Here is a 15,402-nt window from a genome sequence, read left to right on the forward strand (position 1 = left end):
CAAGTCTAATTCACAAATGGAGCATAAAGGGAACGTATTTGGTGATGCAACTCTTTTCATTGTTCTGGATTGAGATACTATCCTCTAATGGCGTGGAATCTAAGTCCGTGAATCAAATGAAATGTTATTGTGGACCTGCAGAGTCATTTTGCAGAAAGAAAAACAACATGTTGCCGGACAGCTGGAACCTTGACAAGATTCTGGAGGTCGATTGAGCTCAGGAAAAATAATTCTAACAAGGAGGAGTCGACCAACTCGAGCGTCTGTCTCCCTCACGCCTTTGTTGAAGGGACTGTAACAGTAAAAAAGCAAACAGAAACCAGTCGTGGTAAAATACTTTAATCGCATAATTCATCTCTGAAATATAGTATTCAAGCAGCACAGCTCTGATATTTTCAGACCTCACTCATTTCTCCTTTATATATATATATATATGTATTTATATATATATATATATGCTTTCTTTGCAAATATCTCAATATATCCGTGTGTGTGTGTGTTACAGTTCCCCCATTGCTTATGATAATAAAAGTGTATTTTTAATACAGTTCAATATTAATAATTCAAATGACTCTGGATATAAAAGCTGGTGTTCTGACCCTCATTAGTCCATTAATGAAGATGAAACTTTTCTTACTTTTCCTTTTTTTTCTTATAAATAATATATTTCTGTGTGAACAGCTCCGTCCTCCTACATTACCTTTTGCTCCGTCTTACTCACACCACTATGCATAACTCTCAGATATTTTTCGAACTTAGTCATACAGCAAACTGAACTTTTGCTTTTATTTGGCGTCGGAACTTTTACCTCCCGCTCTGGTTTCCAAACTGTGAGTGTTGTCGAGGCTTGTGAAGAGCGGCGCACTCCAGCCAGACCTCTCTCTCTCGTCAGCTCCGACAGCAGCTGTTTTTGTTCAGAACCTTTGTATCGTGTTGTCCTCCCACAGTTTGCATTTTAATTTCCACGGTCAGTCCTCTGCACACACTGTTTTGAATTGAAAAAAGAATTTTCAGAAGGAATGCAGTGCAGTATCCAAATGCCCTTTGCATTGTCCTCTAGAGGAACCAGAAGCATTTCTTCTTGTTCTTCTTGGTGGCGGCGGGGGGACGCACCGGCTGAGGGGAGTCCTGCTGTTGAGGGACGGTGTGCACTGGGGTGGAGGTCTGTGGCATGTCCTCAGGTGGGTCGCCCACTTTCCACGTACGTACCACCTGGCCCTCCTGAAGACGAAAGTCGTGTTCCACACTGCAGGTGAAGAGAGAAAATGCATGGTCAGACACGATCTTTGGCACAAAATCATACTTGCTTTTAGTCAGAGGCAACTATCTGTATAGTTCCATCCATCGCACTCCGTCTCCCTTCACCTCTTTGTCTTTCAAACGAAACACCTGTCATCCTCGCTCACGTACCACCAAAGATCTCATGTGTTTTCTTAATCCCCACTGGCAGTGTCAGCATTTTTCAATAAATCCTTTATATTTCTCCACGGTATGTACTGTAGGGCAGAATGAAGGACAATAATATACAATGAAAAATGGGCCAGTTTGTTTGTCAGCTGCTAATGGGAAGAAATCATAAACACTGTTGCAGTTGCAACAAACACCACCACGGCTCCATCTTTTGTTCTTGCAACAAGTGGTGAAGTTCAAGTCTTACTGGGTTTCTCTACGTGTACGCAAGGTAGCCTGCAGACAACTTTGTTTTCAGTAGTTAGTAGTAATATACCAACCTCTTCTGGATAAATAAAACAAAAGGAAAAAGAAACATTTCCCATACTTGAAGTTAATTTTCTAACTAAGAGTTGTAGGTTCCCATGTTGCCTCGTGGTCAATTGTTCATTGCAGTTTCCAGGTGAGAATAATGCTCCCCCAAGAGAGTATGGTTCAGTAATGGGTGAAATTTAGCAGCAGCTCCTTTCAAATCTCCAACTTATGAGAGGTTCCCACCTGGCTGAAATTGGGGAATGAATGCCGGATGGATTATACACTATATACAGAAAAAAAAACCACTCGGATTAATCTAAGCAAATAGGTACAAGCCTCTTATTGGCTTATAGTTCAGCAGCATTATCCGTCCAAAGAACAAAGCCAGGATTCATCAAGCTCAAAGTGTAAACAAGTGGAACATCAGGCATTATTTTCCCACATGAATGCTACTAGACGGTCATTGATACTGTAACAATCCTGACTTCTTATGACAAGTGCGCTGCCTCAGAATTTGCTAAATAGCACTGTAGTCAAGTCAAGATCAAGACCAGAGCATACCAAGACTTTGAGGACGGAGGGGTCGAAACCAAGACCAAGGCCGGTTGAGACACGTCATGAATCCGAACACACCAACCGAACACCACCAAAACCAAATATTCAGGGAACTCCAAGCAGTCCTGAAAGTTTTAATGGACTCTGTTCGTCCATTTCAGAGTTCTTCTGCTTACAAATGGACAGTAGGTGAAGAATAATGAGTCGATTCTGAGAAAATGTGGTCTGGAGGCAAAGGGTGAATTCCAATTCCTTGCTTAATCCTCGATCTTAACCCTCAAGCTTAGCCCTCAAAACCAAGCTTGAAGGGCCGTGTGACTTGGAAATGGGACACCCCTTAAATGCAGCTATGTCCTGTAGGGGGAAGCAATGTGCAAAAGCGGCGTTCAAATGACACTTTGCACTGAGGCCAGAGTCGGAAGCACCTGATACTTGACACCATGGGCAACAAAGAAATGATCAAAAGAAGAGGATACGTGTGAGACATGGGTCGGAAAATGAAAATTATTTTGACTTGGGTTGAACCTCTATTTTTCGGTCACCAGTGGCAGTGAGCCAGGGAGTTAGTGCTGTCACCTCTAAAGTGCAGAGCTTGTTTCACCTCTGTGGCACATTTTTGTAATTGAAATACATATTCGCATTGCGCTGTTGAGTCGAAGCGAAAGTCAACATTCAAGCAGCTCTACATGTTGTTTCCCTGAGTCATTGTGTCACGCGTTGTTATTCTGGTGCTTTTTCTGGGCTAATCCAAAAAGCTGCCTGAATATATTTGGTGCATCCCCTCAATCCTAAGGTAGGTGCCAGCGAATCTCAAAGTTGAGGAAGCTACTTTCCTTAGTCTTGCTCTTCAACTCCCTGAGAGTCAGGATGGTCCTTGCTCTTCACAGGAGCACGCGTTTTTAGATTGAGCACTGAGGTTAAAGATTAAGGAAAGAATAGGAATTCAGTTAGAATCAAGTACGTCTAAACTCAATGGTCGCATATGGAAAGTTACCAAATAAATTCCGGAGCATTCCTGCTGCAAGTCCTGTGATCAGGACTAGAAAGTCCCATGGCAGAAAAATCATTTTGCAGGCTGAGACAATGAAGGATGCTTTGTCAGTCAGTGGAGCTCCTCAAGACTGGTGTACAGCAACTGCAACGTCACCAAATGTCTGACCTCACACGACTCGAACGTTTTGATGAAAAGCACTAAAACTCCAAAGTTTCAAAGTTGAAGAAGAAGAGCATGAAAGGATCATGAAGCTGTTGACGAAGTGAATGAAGTGTTAAAACGCTGAGTGTCACAAAATATTGCAGCACCAGGAGAATATCAGGATTGTCCGCGCCACAACACACACACACACACACACACACACACACACACACACACACACAAACAGAAAGTCAGCTCGGTGCACTGTCAGTCATATGGCAGTAGCGCTCTGGGCTTCACAGTCAAAATGAGATATGAACTCTGATGGACCTCGGCCCAGGCTCTCGGTAAAAGGTAAGCAATAATAAATGAACAGAGCTGCAATAAAATGAAAAATATATATAACAGCACAGTCATATTTGCTTCAGAATTGCTTTCACAGCAGCCGCATATTGAATGTTCTTTCCCCACTGAACTGATTTCTTATTTTCATTTGAGTCCGTTCATTTTACTTTGCCGCGGTCCTGGATAATTATGCAGTGGCCTAGTTAACTGGTGTTTCTCATCACAGCGTAGATGCTGGAAATGCAGAGGACTCCTTTGGTTGTGGAGGGAATTACTTCCGAGGATACAGCAGTGGTCCTTCCAGAGAGGACTGATATCCATCTGGTTCAGAATCGCCCCCCGTCAATAACCCACTGCTATTTTAACGCAGAGGAGCAGCAAACGAAACATCAAACACCAGACAGAGGCAAAGAGAGAGTAAACACGGGAAAGCGAGTGGGTACTGAGAGCAGTGGAGGATTTTCTCAGTGTAACGTTTACAGCAGGTGGAGGAAAGAGCCACTTCAACCGAATCCTCTTTGCAGCGGCCAGGACTTCTCCACGGTGTGAAACAACACCCCCAAAGTCGAATTAAAAAAAGAATCTACTTGTCGGTTGGTAAGTAAGTTATGCACTTTGTCCCTGCTGTTCTTCAGCACGACATGAACACAGTAAATAAAACCAATGCAACCAATGGTCCAATGCAGCGAGTGAGCCGCGTATATATCAAATTTATCGTGAGATGCAGAATTGTCATCGTGGAGATTGGGTTTGGCGGTGTATCGTGTACGCTAAGTGACCACCCATCCCTACTGAAAAACCCTCCCATTCTGGCCGTGTCTATCTACGTGAACAGTGAACTGAACTGGTGGCAAAGGGCAAAGATCCAGTACCCCGTATCAAAGGATTCCCTGAGGGACAAATAAAGTGTGTTTGGTCGCCTCGCCGTCCGTCCCACCAAACAGCTCAGCTTCGGAGTGACGCTCGTGTCTCTGCCGTTCCCTCCCAGAGCAAATGAACTGCCTGTGAGATCAAGACGATTTGAGGTCAGAGGGAACTGTCCACCCGAAACCTTAATTGTCAGCAAGTGACTTGAGGGTAACGTTTCACCTTTCTCAGTGGAGGTTGTTTATATCTCATCGCATTGTTGGCATCTGATCAATTTTCAGTTGCCAAACTGTTCCGCAGGCTCCATACAATGCCAATGCCCAAAACGTTGACTAAAGTCTGTTCAGTAGGAGCCAAGGTAGGAAGCATCAGAGCATCATCAGAGCGGTTTATGGATTTCCATTTCCATTTATTTATGTGGATTATTTACTCTTTTATTGTGTGTTTCACACGTTCCTTCATTGGTTGCCTAGTCATCGTGTTCACCAAAAAGTTTGCTTCCTTGCTCTTCCACGACTAACCTGTGTGATTTCCTCCCTCTCACCTTTGACAGTATGAGGAGCAGCCCATTACCAGCAGCTGTGTTCTCTCAGTGTCTGCACATGCTCTTCCCAGTGTTCATGGTAGAGCTCTCCATTTGGATGTCCTTTTTCCTGGTCCACGTTTGTTGACGGATATACAATGTTTTTCTTTTTTTGTTTGTTTGCATTTGCCTCTGAGTGTATTGGAGTAGTTCTGCTCGTCCTTCGTGGTGGATACTCTTAGTGAAATGACACTTTTTTCCAATCTTCACAAGAGCATTCTATTGATGTACATGAGCATTCAGTGAAAACTCAATCACACAGGGGGTTAAAATTTCAAACGTCAAAAAGGAAATTGCAGCAAAAACAAAAAACAAAAACAAAATTGTTGTTTGGTCAAGGTCAGGGTCGCGGTCAGGGTCGGGGTCAGGGTCAGGGTCAATTTGAAGACCACTAATACTGACCAGAGCGGGAGTGAAACACTAACCATAAAACCCAACACAAGCTTCTTGGGCAGCTTAAGAGCAGCACCAAAGAGGACCATGTGGGTTTGGTTGCTGAGAGTACATGAAGCAGCTCAGCCAAGTATGAAGGGGCCATTCCATGGAGACATTTTTAAAAACTTGAACTGGATCCTGAATGGAACAGGAGGCCAGTGAAGCAGGACTCGCAAGAGTCATGTGCTCACACCGATTTGTGCCAGTCAGGAGTCGGGCAGCTGCGTTTTTGACCAGCTGGAGCCGACGAAGTGAAGCCTGCTCAAGACTGCAATGCAGTAAGTTGCAGTAGTCCAAGTGGGAACAAATAAACAGATGAATGACTTGTGTGGTGGGACACAAGGTTTTCGCAAATGATGGAACTCCGTCCAATATCCAACTATTTTCACCGCAGTGTTTTGCCGGGAGACCTGCATGTGTTGATGTGAACCTATGAGGACCACTCCATCTAATAAAATAAACAGGGATCCAGAGACTCAGAGTCAACCAGTGTCATTATCAAAGGTTCCCTGGATTAAAAATAAGTTTAAAACTACCACACTCTCCACAACTGTCACACGGCGGTGGAGCTGGAGAGCGTGGCGCGTCGTCACGGTCTCGTCATGTTCACGTGTGCAGGTCCAATGCAGCGAGTGAGCCGCGTATATATCAAATTTATCGAGAGATGCAGAATTGTCATCGTGGAGATTGGGTTTGGCGGTGTATCGTGTACGATAAGTTATCGCCCATCCCTACTGAAAACCCTCCCATTCCGGCCGTGTCTATCTACGTGAACAGTGAACTGAACTGGTGGCAAAGGGCAAGGATCCAGTACCCCGTACCAAAGAATTTCCTGAGGGACAAAGCTGAATGCAACAAAAGAGAACAAAAGTTTCTGTCTCTAAACTTGGTGTTGTTGCTTCGCACCAGCTGCCTGAACGACCTTTCATTGCACCTCCCATGGGTTGAAAGCTTAAACATCTCTTTTTGAATGATTCAGTTTGTGGGAGTGACCTTGCCCAATAGCACTACCCTCAGCACATGTCTTTAGGGGATTGGCTCAGCAGATTTAGAAGATGATTTGCCAGGAATCCAAGGTTACTCATACAGTAAATGCAATTGGAAACAATATAAAAGCAAATAATGGCTCTGATGTCAGTGTCAGTAGTGATGGCAGCATGACGCCACACTCCTGTGAATGGACTCTGGAAACTCAATTCATATTGGACTGGTGATGAAAACTTGACAACAATATTTTATAGCAGTATTTTAAAATAAAACAGGCACAGCAGGGCCTCATCTCTTTTTCATCCTCACATCCATAAAACATTCATGCAACACGAATAGCGGGAGATCATTTCTCCTCCGTCACTCCTCTGCTTTTGCTGAGCAGTGGAGGAAATACTGCCGCGCAAAAGCAATCAACACAAAATATCTTTGCAATTTTCCTCCTGCATACACGTTGAATACCACAAAAAAGTGTTTCATTTTGGAAGGCACTAAACGAAAAGATGTCTATTAAGATCAACTCCATCTGCGAGGAGTCATTTATCAACAATGCAGGTTTGCTAACATCCAATTTGCAGATAAATGTCCTCACACACACACCACTTCTACAGCCTCTCCTTAGCATTCACATCCACGCGGCGCCTGTCCTATTACCGACGGAGTCGGCTGTTCCCTGAGGTATTACGTGCTCCCGAGAATATCACTCCACCACAGTCGTACCAGCTGGGTGACTGTCACTGTCCCAAACACTTTCCTGGCACGGAAACTTTTTATCGCGGCTCACAGAAAGATGGCGTCTCAAACAGGTATGTCATTTTCAAAATTTACAAAGTTCTTTCACAGTTGTGAGCCTCGACAGTTTTGACACATTGCAAATCATATTTAAATGATTTCTTCAGGCCACTGCCTCCTCGAAGGGACCAACACCTGGACTAGCAAACTCAAGGCTACCGCACTTCCTGCTCTGGTGCTTCACAGCACATCCTACCAAACTGTATCAACATCCCAGACCCTCAACTTTACATTTTTCTCCTGATATTTTTCTCTTCATTTAGCTCATGTTAGTGGTCAAGTGGAGAAGTATAAGGCTGTGTCCCATTTCTTTCTATGTTGCGGTGATAGATCTGTTAGAGGTGTGAGGATGTTAACGTTAGCCTGGATGCTAGCCCACTGTTGTTTGTTCAGAAGAAATAAAAACATACTGTTGTACATACATGTTGTATTGTTCATGTTGTCGGACACGGTCGACCATTTGGGTCACTAACGTGTGATACCAGAGACAGTCAACAAACGGAAGAGTAGTTCTCGCTACTAAAATGTTCCTGTTGTCCTGTCCAACATTGTTTTTAAATAAAGTACTTTGGTATCCTGGAAATCTATCCACACTTCATATTCCCACGTGGTTTCAAGTGAGCTCTGGAGCTCCCTCGGTTTGAAGGGATCATTTCAAGTGTTACTCTTAGCAGTATTGGGACAAACTACACTGACGCGTGAACGCACAAAACCCAGTGTTAGGGTCAAAAACGAGTGTTAGGGTGAGAAATGGGACACAGCCTAACTATCTTGGGGTCTTGTTCTGGAGTGGGGGTTTGGAATCGGTGCAGCATGGGCGGTATTGCAGTCACAGTTGCTCTACTGCACTGTTGTTAGCCAAAAGGCAAAGCTCTCTATTTACTGTGAAAATCTTCAACATGACCCTCTTTGCGTCTTGACTGAAAAAACGAGATCCCGGATATAAGCGGCTTGGGTGGCGAGCCCCTTAAAGATAGGCTGAGAAGTTCTGTCAGTTGGGAGAGACCCAGAGTAGACCGACTGCATCTCCGCGTTGAGAGGAGTCAGTTGAGGTGGTTAGGGAATCTCATGAGGACGCCCCCTGGCCAGCAGCAGGCACGGCCAGCTGGGAGGAGACCAAGGGGTCGACCCAGGACCAGGTGGGGGGATTATATCTCAGCACTGGCCTGGGCGTGTCTCGGGATCCCCCAGTTGGAGCTGGCGGATGTTGCTCAGGAGAAGGGCGTTTGGTGCGGACTCCGATGCCTGCGCAACCCGGCAACGGATAAGCGGATGAGGATGGATTAATGGACAAACTGGAAATTGGCATGTTCACTTGAGGATCCTCCCGTTCAGATAAAACGTTCCCCTTCGCAAATCGACCACATCATCCTTGTCTTTCATGAAATGTTCATATTTCCATTCGCTGTGCTGTTGTAGTGGCTTCAGACTTTCTCACTTCCTGTTGGTATCAGTTCTGCATTGTCTGAGACTCGCGAGATCGTGAGCGATGAGTGATTTTAATTTTGGCATCGATTTTCATTGTCGCGCCTGAAGTAGGATTTGCATGTCAAAACGCATGCACGCGCAAGCATGTATATGCATGTAAAAAGTGTTTGGGTATATGTATTCAATGATAATAAGTCATATGTAATAGACATTAAAATACTATCAGCAGAAAGGGAAAACAAAAGTGTTTAGGTGTTTGCTTATATATCGCACAACTGACAATGCAAACCGGATGATGATGCAGCGGCTGAATTCACCTGTCACCTGGAGAAGGAAATAAACAGCAGAGCAGATTATCCTTGGAGTGTAAATTAAGAATCCTCAAACTGAACACTGTCTCTGACAAGGGATTAAGGGTATTACCATTTTGGAGAACGTGTGAATGATATTTTATGATGCAATTAATTTCAGACAACAGGTGGATCTGCGCGGAAATGAAACAGGATCTCTGGATAATTAGGTTTTGATGAGGAGACATTGCCTTACATCTAAACATCATGAGGCGATTTAGACGTGAGATTCAGGCAGTCAGACTACAGTCAAGTTTGTTGAGTCGTATTGTTTTGGCGAGAGCAGAGTGTCAGGCTTCATGCTTTGAGGAGCTTCTATGTGTCTTGAATTGATATGAAGGAAGTGAAATCACAGGTCTGTCTGACAGCTGACGGTCAGAGTTCCTATGGAGCAACTGTATTAGAGTTTTTGTAATAGACAGCAACATCATTAGGCAAGAGGAGGGTGCAATGTGGACTCGGAACTCACGGAGAGAGCTGCTATACATTTTCATGACTGTTTTTTAAAATCCTTTATTTCAGCTCCAAAATGACAGTGCTGGACACAAGGGCCAAAAGATGAACCTCTTTTCAACCTATGACTTAATTTAACCTATTTCTTTCAGTACGGCAAGGCACAAGGGACAATAATACGTTGCTACAAACTTATATATCAGAAATGAAAGTTCATATCTAAAAAATAAAATGTGCACCAAAAACTTCAATCATCAACAGAGCATGCCACTATCATGAGCAGTACAGATCAATGTTCAAGCTTTGCCCTTCGACCAGCTAGCAAATGCAGGTTAAAAATGTCTGGTGCGTGTGAAAGAGATTTAGATAGGTGGGGAAGTGCGTCCATCTTTGTGCTTCAAGAAGACAACCAGGATGTCAACTGTGTTCTGAATCAGCGGGTGAAGGAGAACAATTTGTGTATCTTGACGCTAACCTCAGAGGTGCTAAACATACTGTAGCATGCTAGCGTTAACAGGGACTGTTGATTCAGAGATTCTTATTTGACTAGTCTTATCATGAAAGAATATCGTTGCTTGACCAACAAATGCCTTGACATCGCGTCTGTGTTTGAAATTTGGCTCCTTTATGACTGAAGTAACAAAATATACTCAGTAGTCACTCAGTCTTTTCTAGATAGATAGATAGATAAATAGATAGATGGATGGATAGATAGATGGATGATGATGGACGGATAGATGGATGGATAGATAGAGATATAGATAGATGATAGATGATAGATGGATAGATATTCAAACAATGTCATTTTTCCTTGGCTGTGAAGGTCTTGTCAGCAGTTCATGGCAAACAAAAGAGGAACCAATGGCGCATTATTCCATACAGCTTAACAATACACTGTAATGATGTCTCTGCCTCTCTCTGTGGGCCAGAATCTATAGAAAGACATGATAAATACTCCACGAAGACTCTACTGATGGAGAAGCTACTGAGACAAACTTGAAAGATAGAGGTCAGACGGTTTCGCCAACGTCAATATAAAGCCGGGGAAGTCGATTAAGGAGCATAAATAGACTCCAGAAGAGAAAATAAAAGCTCATGTTAAACAAGGGGTGACACGTCCTGACTTTGAAGGCTAAGCTCCATTAACTCCTGACGGACCGTAGGAGCTGGTTTGTACATTGTGAGTAATAGAGCGTCATGTTGTTGACAGGTTTTAATATTTGGGTAACTAAATCTAGTCCATGATTTTTGTAATAGGTCTATTAGGAACATTTTGACCAGAAGATCCTTCTAACAATCCAGCTGGAATCTATTCTCCAGGCTTTTCTCAGTGTAGCTAACTGAGGGAGGCAGTGTGTGTCAAGAGGAATCCCACGCAGAACATACCAACTCAACACAAAAAGGACCCCAACTGTGGATATGTGAGCAGCATTACCTCTGTTCCGTTTCCTGTTTGTATGAATCATCTGATGTTGGAGAAAAGCAGCACGTTTTGCAGAAGAAATGTTAAAAATGGTTTTACACTTCTACTTGACTTTGAAAAAAAAACACTCACAGACTAACTCTGTGAGCCATGGACAGACATCACTGGTGGAGAAGCGGAGGGTCCAGGGTTGGGGTTGCCAGTGGATTGAGCCACAAGTTCAGTTTTTTGTTTTTGGATAAACATGACCATGGTTTTGCATGGCACACCAACAATGCCTGGAACACATATGTGGGGCGGACACTGTCTCCTGAGGTGAGCCAAACTGAGTTCACCATACGGTGTGTGTGTGGGGCCAGTCTTGCCTCAGCTTATCTCCCAGCCAATATTTTTTCACAGCACAGGTCCAAAGGTTTGATTTATCCCACATTCAATAAAGTGCTGCAGTGAGCTGCTTTAGTCGCTTGGAAATGTTTATAAGTCATGGCTTTTTTTTCCCCCCCAGAGTCGTTATCTTGATGAAAGAAGTGCTGAATTTAAAAGGCTAGAAAGTGACGGCTGATTGCACACAGTGCGTGTCTGTCCTCGGTTCTCCTGACGTATTGAGTGATATCTGCTGGAGCGGAAGGCTCTGATGGATGAGTGGCCGGTGGAGATCAGAGACGAAGAGAGAGGGGGAAGTTTGACAGCTGTGAAAAAAAACAAAAAAAATCTTCTGCCATTTCAGAAGCGCTCACCTTCACCATTCATAAACACAAAGACTGGAGCATTATCAGCCCTTCGTATTGTGTGGGCTTTGGGGTGGTCACCTTCAGGGGTGAGCTGACAGGAAGAGGCTGGATCAACTGATCAGAGGCTGCTACAAACATTCTGGAGGATATTCATAAAGCTGTCACTCATGTTGAGGGTCCTGTACCGTGCACCACATGAGACTCAAAGCACCTGCACTTGTCAGTACTCCATCAATCCTGCAGCACATCTCACCACCAGTGTTGGACAAGTTACTTTAAGTTAGTAACTTAGTTACACTTACTAGTTACCACGTTGAAAAGTAACTTTGTGACTTCAAGTTACTCATTACACTCAAAGTAACTTGTTACTAGCAAAAGTAACTTTTTAAAAACTGTATATCATAGCGGAGCTCAAACATAGTCATCTTAGAACAGTCACGGTTGTCAGGCTGGTTGGGGAACCAGCATCATTGGGACAGAATCGGCCACATTATCGTTGTTTGTGTGGCTTTCTAAACTACACAGTCAGGTAATAAAGGTCATCTATCGATCTGTAAGCTCTAACCCACTTCAAGTGCAATCCTATTACAAAGTCTCCACTTAGTGACCTAAAGGTGGAATGGCAGTGTGAGCGCAAGTGAACGCATGACAATATTGGAACGTTTGATGGGCATATTTATTGTAACCATTTAGAGGAGAAACTATACTTTTAGAAGTGCAAAATAATCAACTCTTTTACAGAACACTTTGTAGTGGCAGGAACAAACAATAGTGCAAAACTGATGCTGATGATCATCTCAACAGCAACACACCTAGACCAAGTGGAAACGTTAACTGCAGTGACAACTCCACAGCTGTGATAGGCAGCATGTCTTCCACAACACACCTCGCTGCTACTAGTGTGTTCAACTGCTTCTGAGATAGAGGCTGTGCAACATGCGCTCCCAAGTCGAGCTTCTGCTGTTTGGCGCAGTGGCTTCTCCTGTGACATCAGACCAGCGAACCTTAGCAGCGTCTGCTTCTCGCTCTATCTCCACCAGCTTGGACGTGTGCACTTTTTGAAGGTGTTTCGCCAGATTGGAATTGCTCGTTTTGGAGGAGCATAGAGTTTTCAAGCCTCCACATAGCTTGCCGCTACTGCAATATTTCTCTGGTCTTTTACAGCTAAAAAGGAAAAACAATGAGAATATATCCACAATGGGAATCCCACACCTGGACCGTCATCGATAGCAGCCATTATTTTTTTCACATGCACGCCACTGCATCACGTAACTAATGTGGGCTTCACATCCACCTCGGAAGCTTTTCATGCGTATCATGGACGCTGCTTTTTAAACTTTTTATAGAGTTGTTAATGTGAAGTAATGAGTAACAAGCATGTGTAGTAATGATAAACATGTTGGTAATTTTGGCAAAGGAACACGTTATGGCACTTGTTATTTCAAAAGATATGGTAGTTCCTATAATGCGTTACTGAATAACGCATTAGTCCCAACACTGCTCACCACTGTCTCATTGTTCGCAAACACATATACCCACCACACCAACACCTGGTCTCCTTGTTCTCCTTTCACTTTCTAGCACTGCGGTTATCCCTCAACACTTCTGCTGTACTGACCCATTCCTCTCGATGGCAGGTGCCTCCCTTCTGAATGACAACCTCCACTCTTGTAAGTTCCTCTCGCTTCTGGAAGTACGTGTGTTCACCACTACTATCGCCGTCCTCTTAGCAAGATCTGCCACCATCTGTTCCTCAGGATGTCTGTCCTTGACTCCGTGCCTTCCCAACACTTCCTCTGTTCCCTTCACCTACATGGCCATCAAAGTCGGCTCCTATCACTCAGGTGAATGCCCTCCATCACCTCATGTAGTCAGGTCCAGAACTTCTCTTTCTCCTCCTACTGACACTTGTCTGTGGGGTATAAGCACTGACCATGTTAAGACTCACGCTGACTCCGTCAACATCTTGCTTCAGGGTTATGATCCATGCCTCACTCGCTCTTCACTTTAACAAAAGTGTTCACATACTCTACACCAGTGATTATTAACCATAGGGCCGGGGTCCATGGTCGGGCCGCTAGCAGGTCCAAGAGAGCTGCTTATTTTTTTTTGTTTTACAACTTTGGGCTGTAAGGGCAGAGAGTGCTCAGTCTTAATACATGAGCCTCGTATGGTAGTACTTAGGTGCGTAGTAGTGAGTCACTGAATTGACTTGACAGCTGCAAATCTGTGATAGTTACCAACTACGGAGGAGTTCTTGAAAAGAAAAAGTGCTAAAGAAAGAGATGGCGCCCCCCAACAGTAAAAACTGTTCATGAAATGAAAGCACCTGTTGAAGCAGTTTTGAAAATTAATTGGAACATTTTATGGCGATACTTTCATTTACACTTTACTTATATTTTCTCTGGAATTTAAATAAAATATATTATTTTTATGTTATGATATTTAGACATGGTTTTATTATACTTATTTTGTTCTGAATTTTATTCCGTTTTTCCAATTTTCTCAACAGTTTGCATGGAGGGTGTTTTTTTCTCCTTTCTTTCCTTTTTTTTCTTTCTAAATTTAATGAACATGACTTGCACCTGGTTCTGCTGCTGGTTGGACTTTTCAGTGACAAATAAATATCTTTGCAATGATCACATTAAATGTGGTTATTGATCACAAATGAACTCAAGAGTCATGAATCGGTTCCATTGAATCCACAGGGACTATTTGTTCTGGGTAAGGTGGACCCCGAGATCAAAAAGGTGAAGAACCGCTGCTCTACACCATTACTCTTCCTGTCTGGTATAAGAAGTTGAATCTATCTTCTTGTTTTACTTCCTGTCCAATCGGAGTACAATTCATTGAGCTTGCAGTATTTTAAAAAATGGAATCCGCTTGTTTGATCAGCAAGATCTTTTCCAGAGTACAGCTCTTTGTGGCCTCAGGACCAGTATCTCCTCAAGGTCACACACACAAGTTCATCTAAAACAAATGGCCATGGCTTAACCAGGACTCTGAACCGGTCTTCATCCTCAAATTGAGGCTTGGATTTGTGGGGTTTTGGACAAACACTCCTCCTGTGAAGTCCAGTAAGATCTGGGACAGCATTCCATGTCAGCAGCTTCAAGACTCACCTCAAGCCGTGGTTGAAAGCAAACCAGTCTTGTGACCATTGATCTTGTACTCTGTTGAGATGTGTTCGATAGTGACCTCTTGCTGTGACCTGTTGTCCTATTCTGCCTCACTGTCATGTTTTCTTTCATCTCTCCTGCCAAGGGACTGCACTGACTGAGGTGTGTAAATGAATCCTCCTCTACTTTGCTTTCCTTTGGTGTATCGACGTCTGCTACACAAGTGTCTCCTCTTATAAATGGGTTCGAAGGGTAACTAAAGAGAATAATGAATTATTAATGATGGACGATGAGGTCACTATCGATTGCCTTCCCATATGTTAATGCGGTGTTAATGAGTTGTTGGCCAAGTGTGATGGAAGAGCTGGCTGCAAAGGTTAACCACTCATTTATTATGAACGTCGATGAATCGTTGGTGAAGCATTTCCGCGGCCGTGCATTCAGTCTGTGGATGTGAAAGATACACATTATTTGCTATTGAGCAAAAAAAAAAAA

General features: G+C 43.5%; 1 protein-coding gene across 4 annotated transcripts in view; it reads right to left on the minus strand.

Moving 5' to 3' along the window:
• Positions 1-329: 329 nt before the first annotated feature.
• The window catches only part of LOC128746997 (mucin-2), a 43,347-nt gene continuing 28,274 nt past the window's right edge, over positions 330-15,402 (minus strand). For 3 of the 4 annotated variants that reach the window (XM_053844489.1, XM_053844498.1, XM_053844479.1), the window contains exon 4: positions 330-1,246. In XM_053844489.1, coding sequence (XP_053700464.1) covers positions 1,057-1,246 — 190 coding nt within the window. In that variant the 3' untranslated portion in view covers positions 330-1,056. The remainder of the gene's footprint in view (positions 1,247-15,402) is intronic. The other variant, XM_053844507.1, reaches the window with a different exon arrangement.

The sequence above is a fragment of the Synchiropus splendidus genome, chromosome 1 (genome assembly GCF_027744825.2).
Source record: "Synchiropus splendidus isolate RoL2022-P1 chromosome 1, RoL_Sspl_1.0, whole genome shotgun sequence".
Lineage (NCBI taxonomy): Eukaryota > Metazoa > Chordata > Actinopteri > Syngnathiformes > Callionymidae > Synchiropus > Synchiropus splendidus.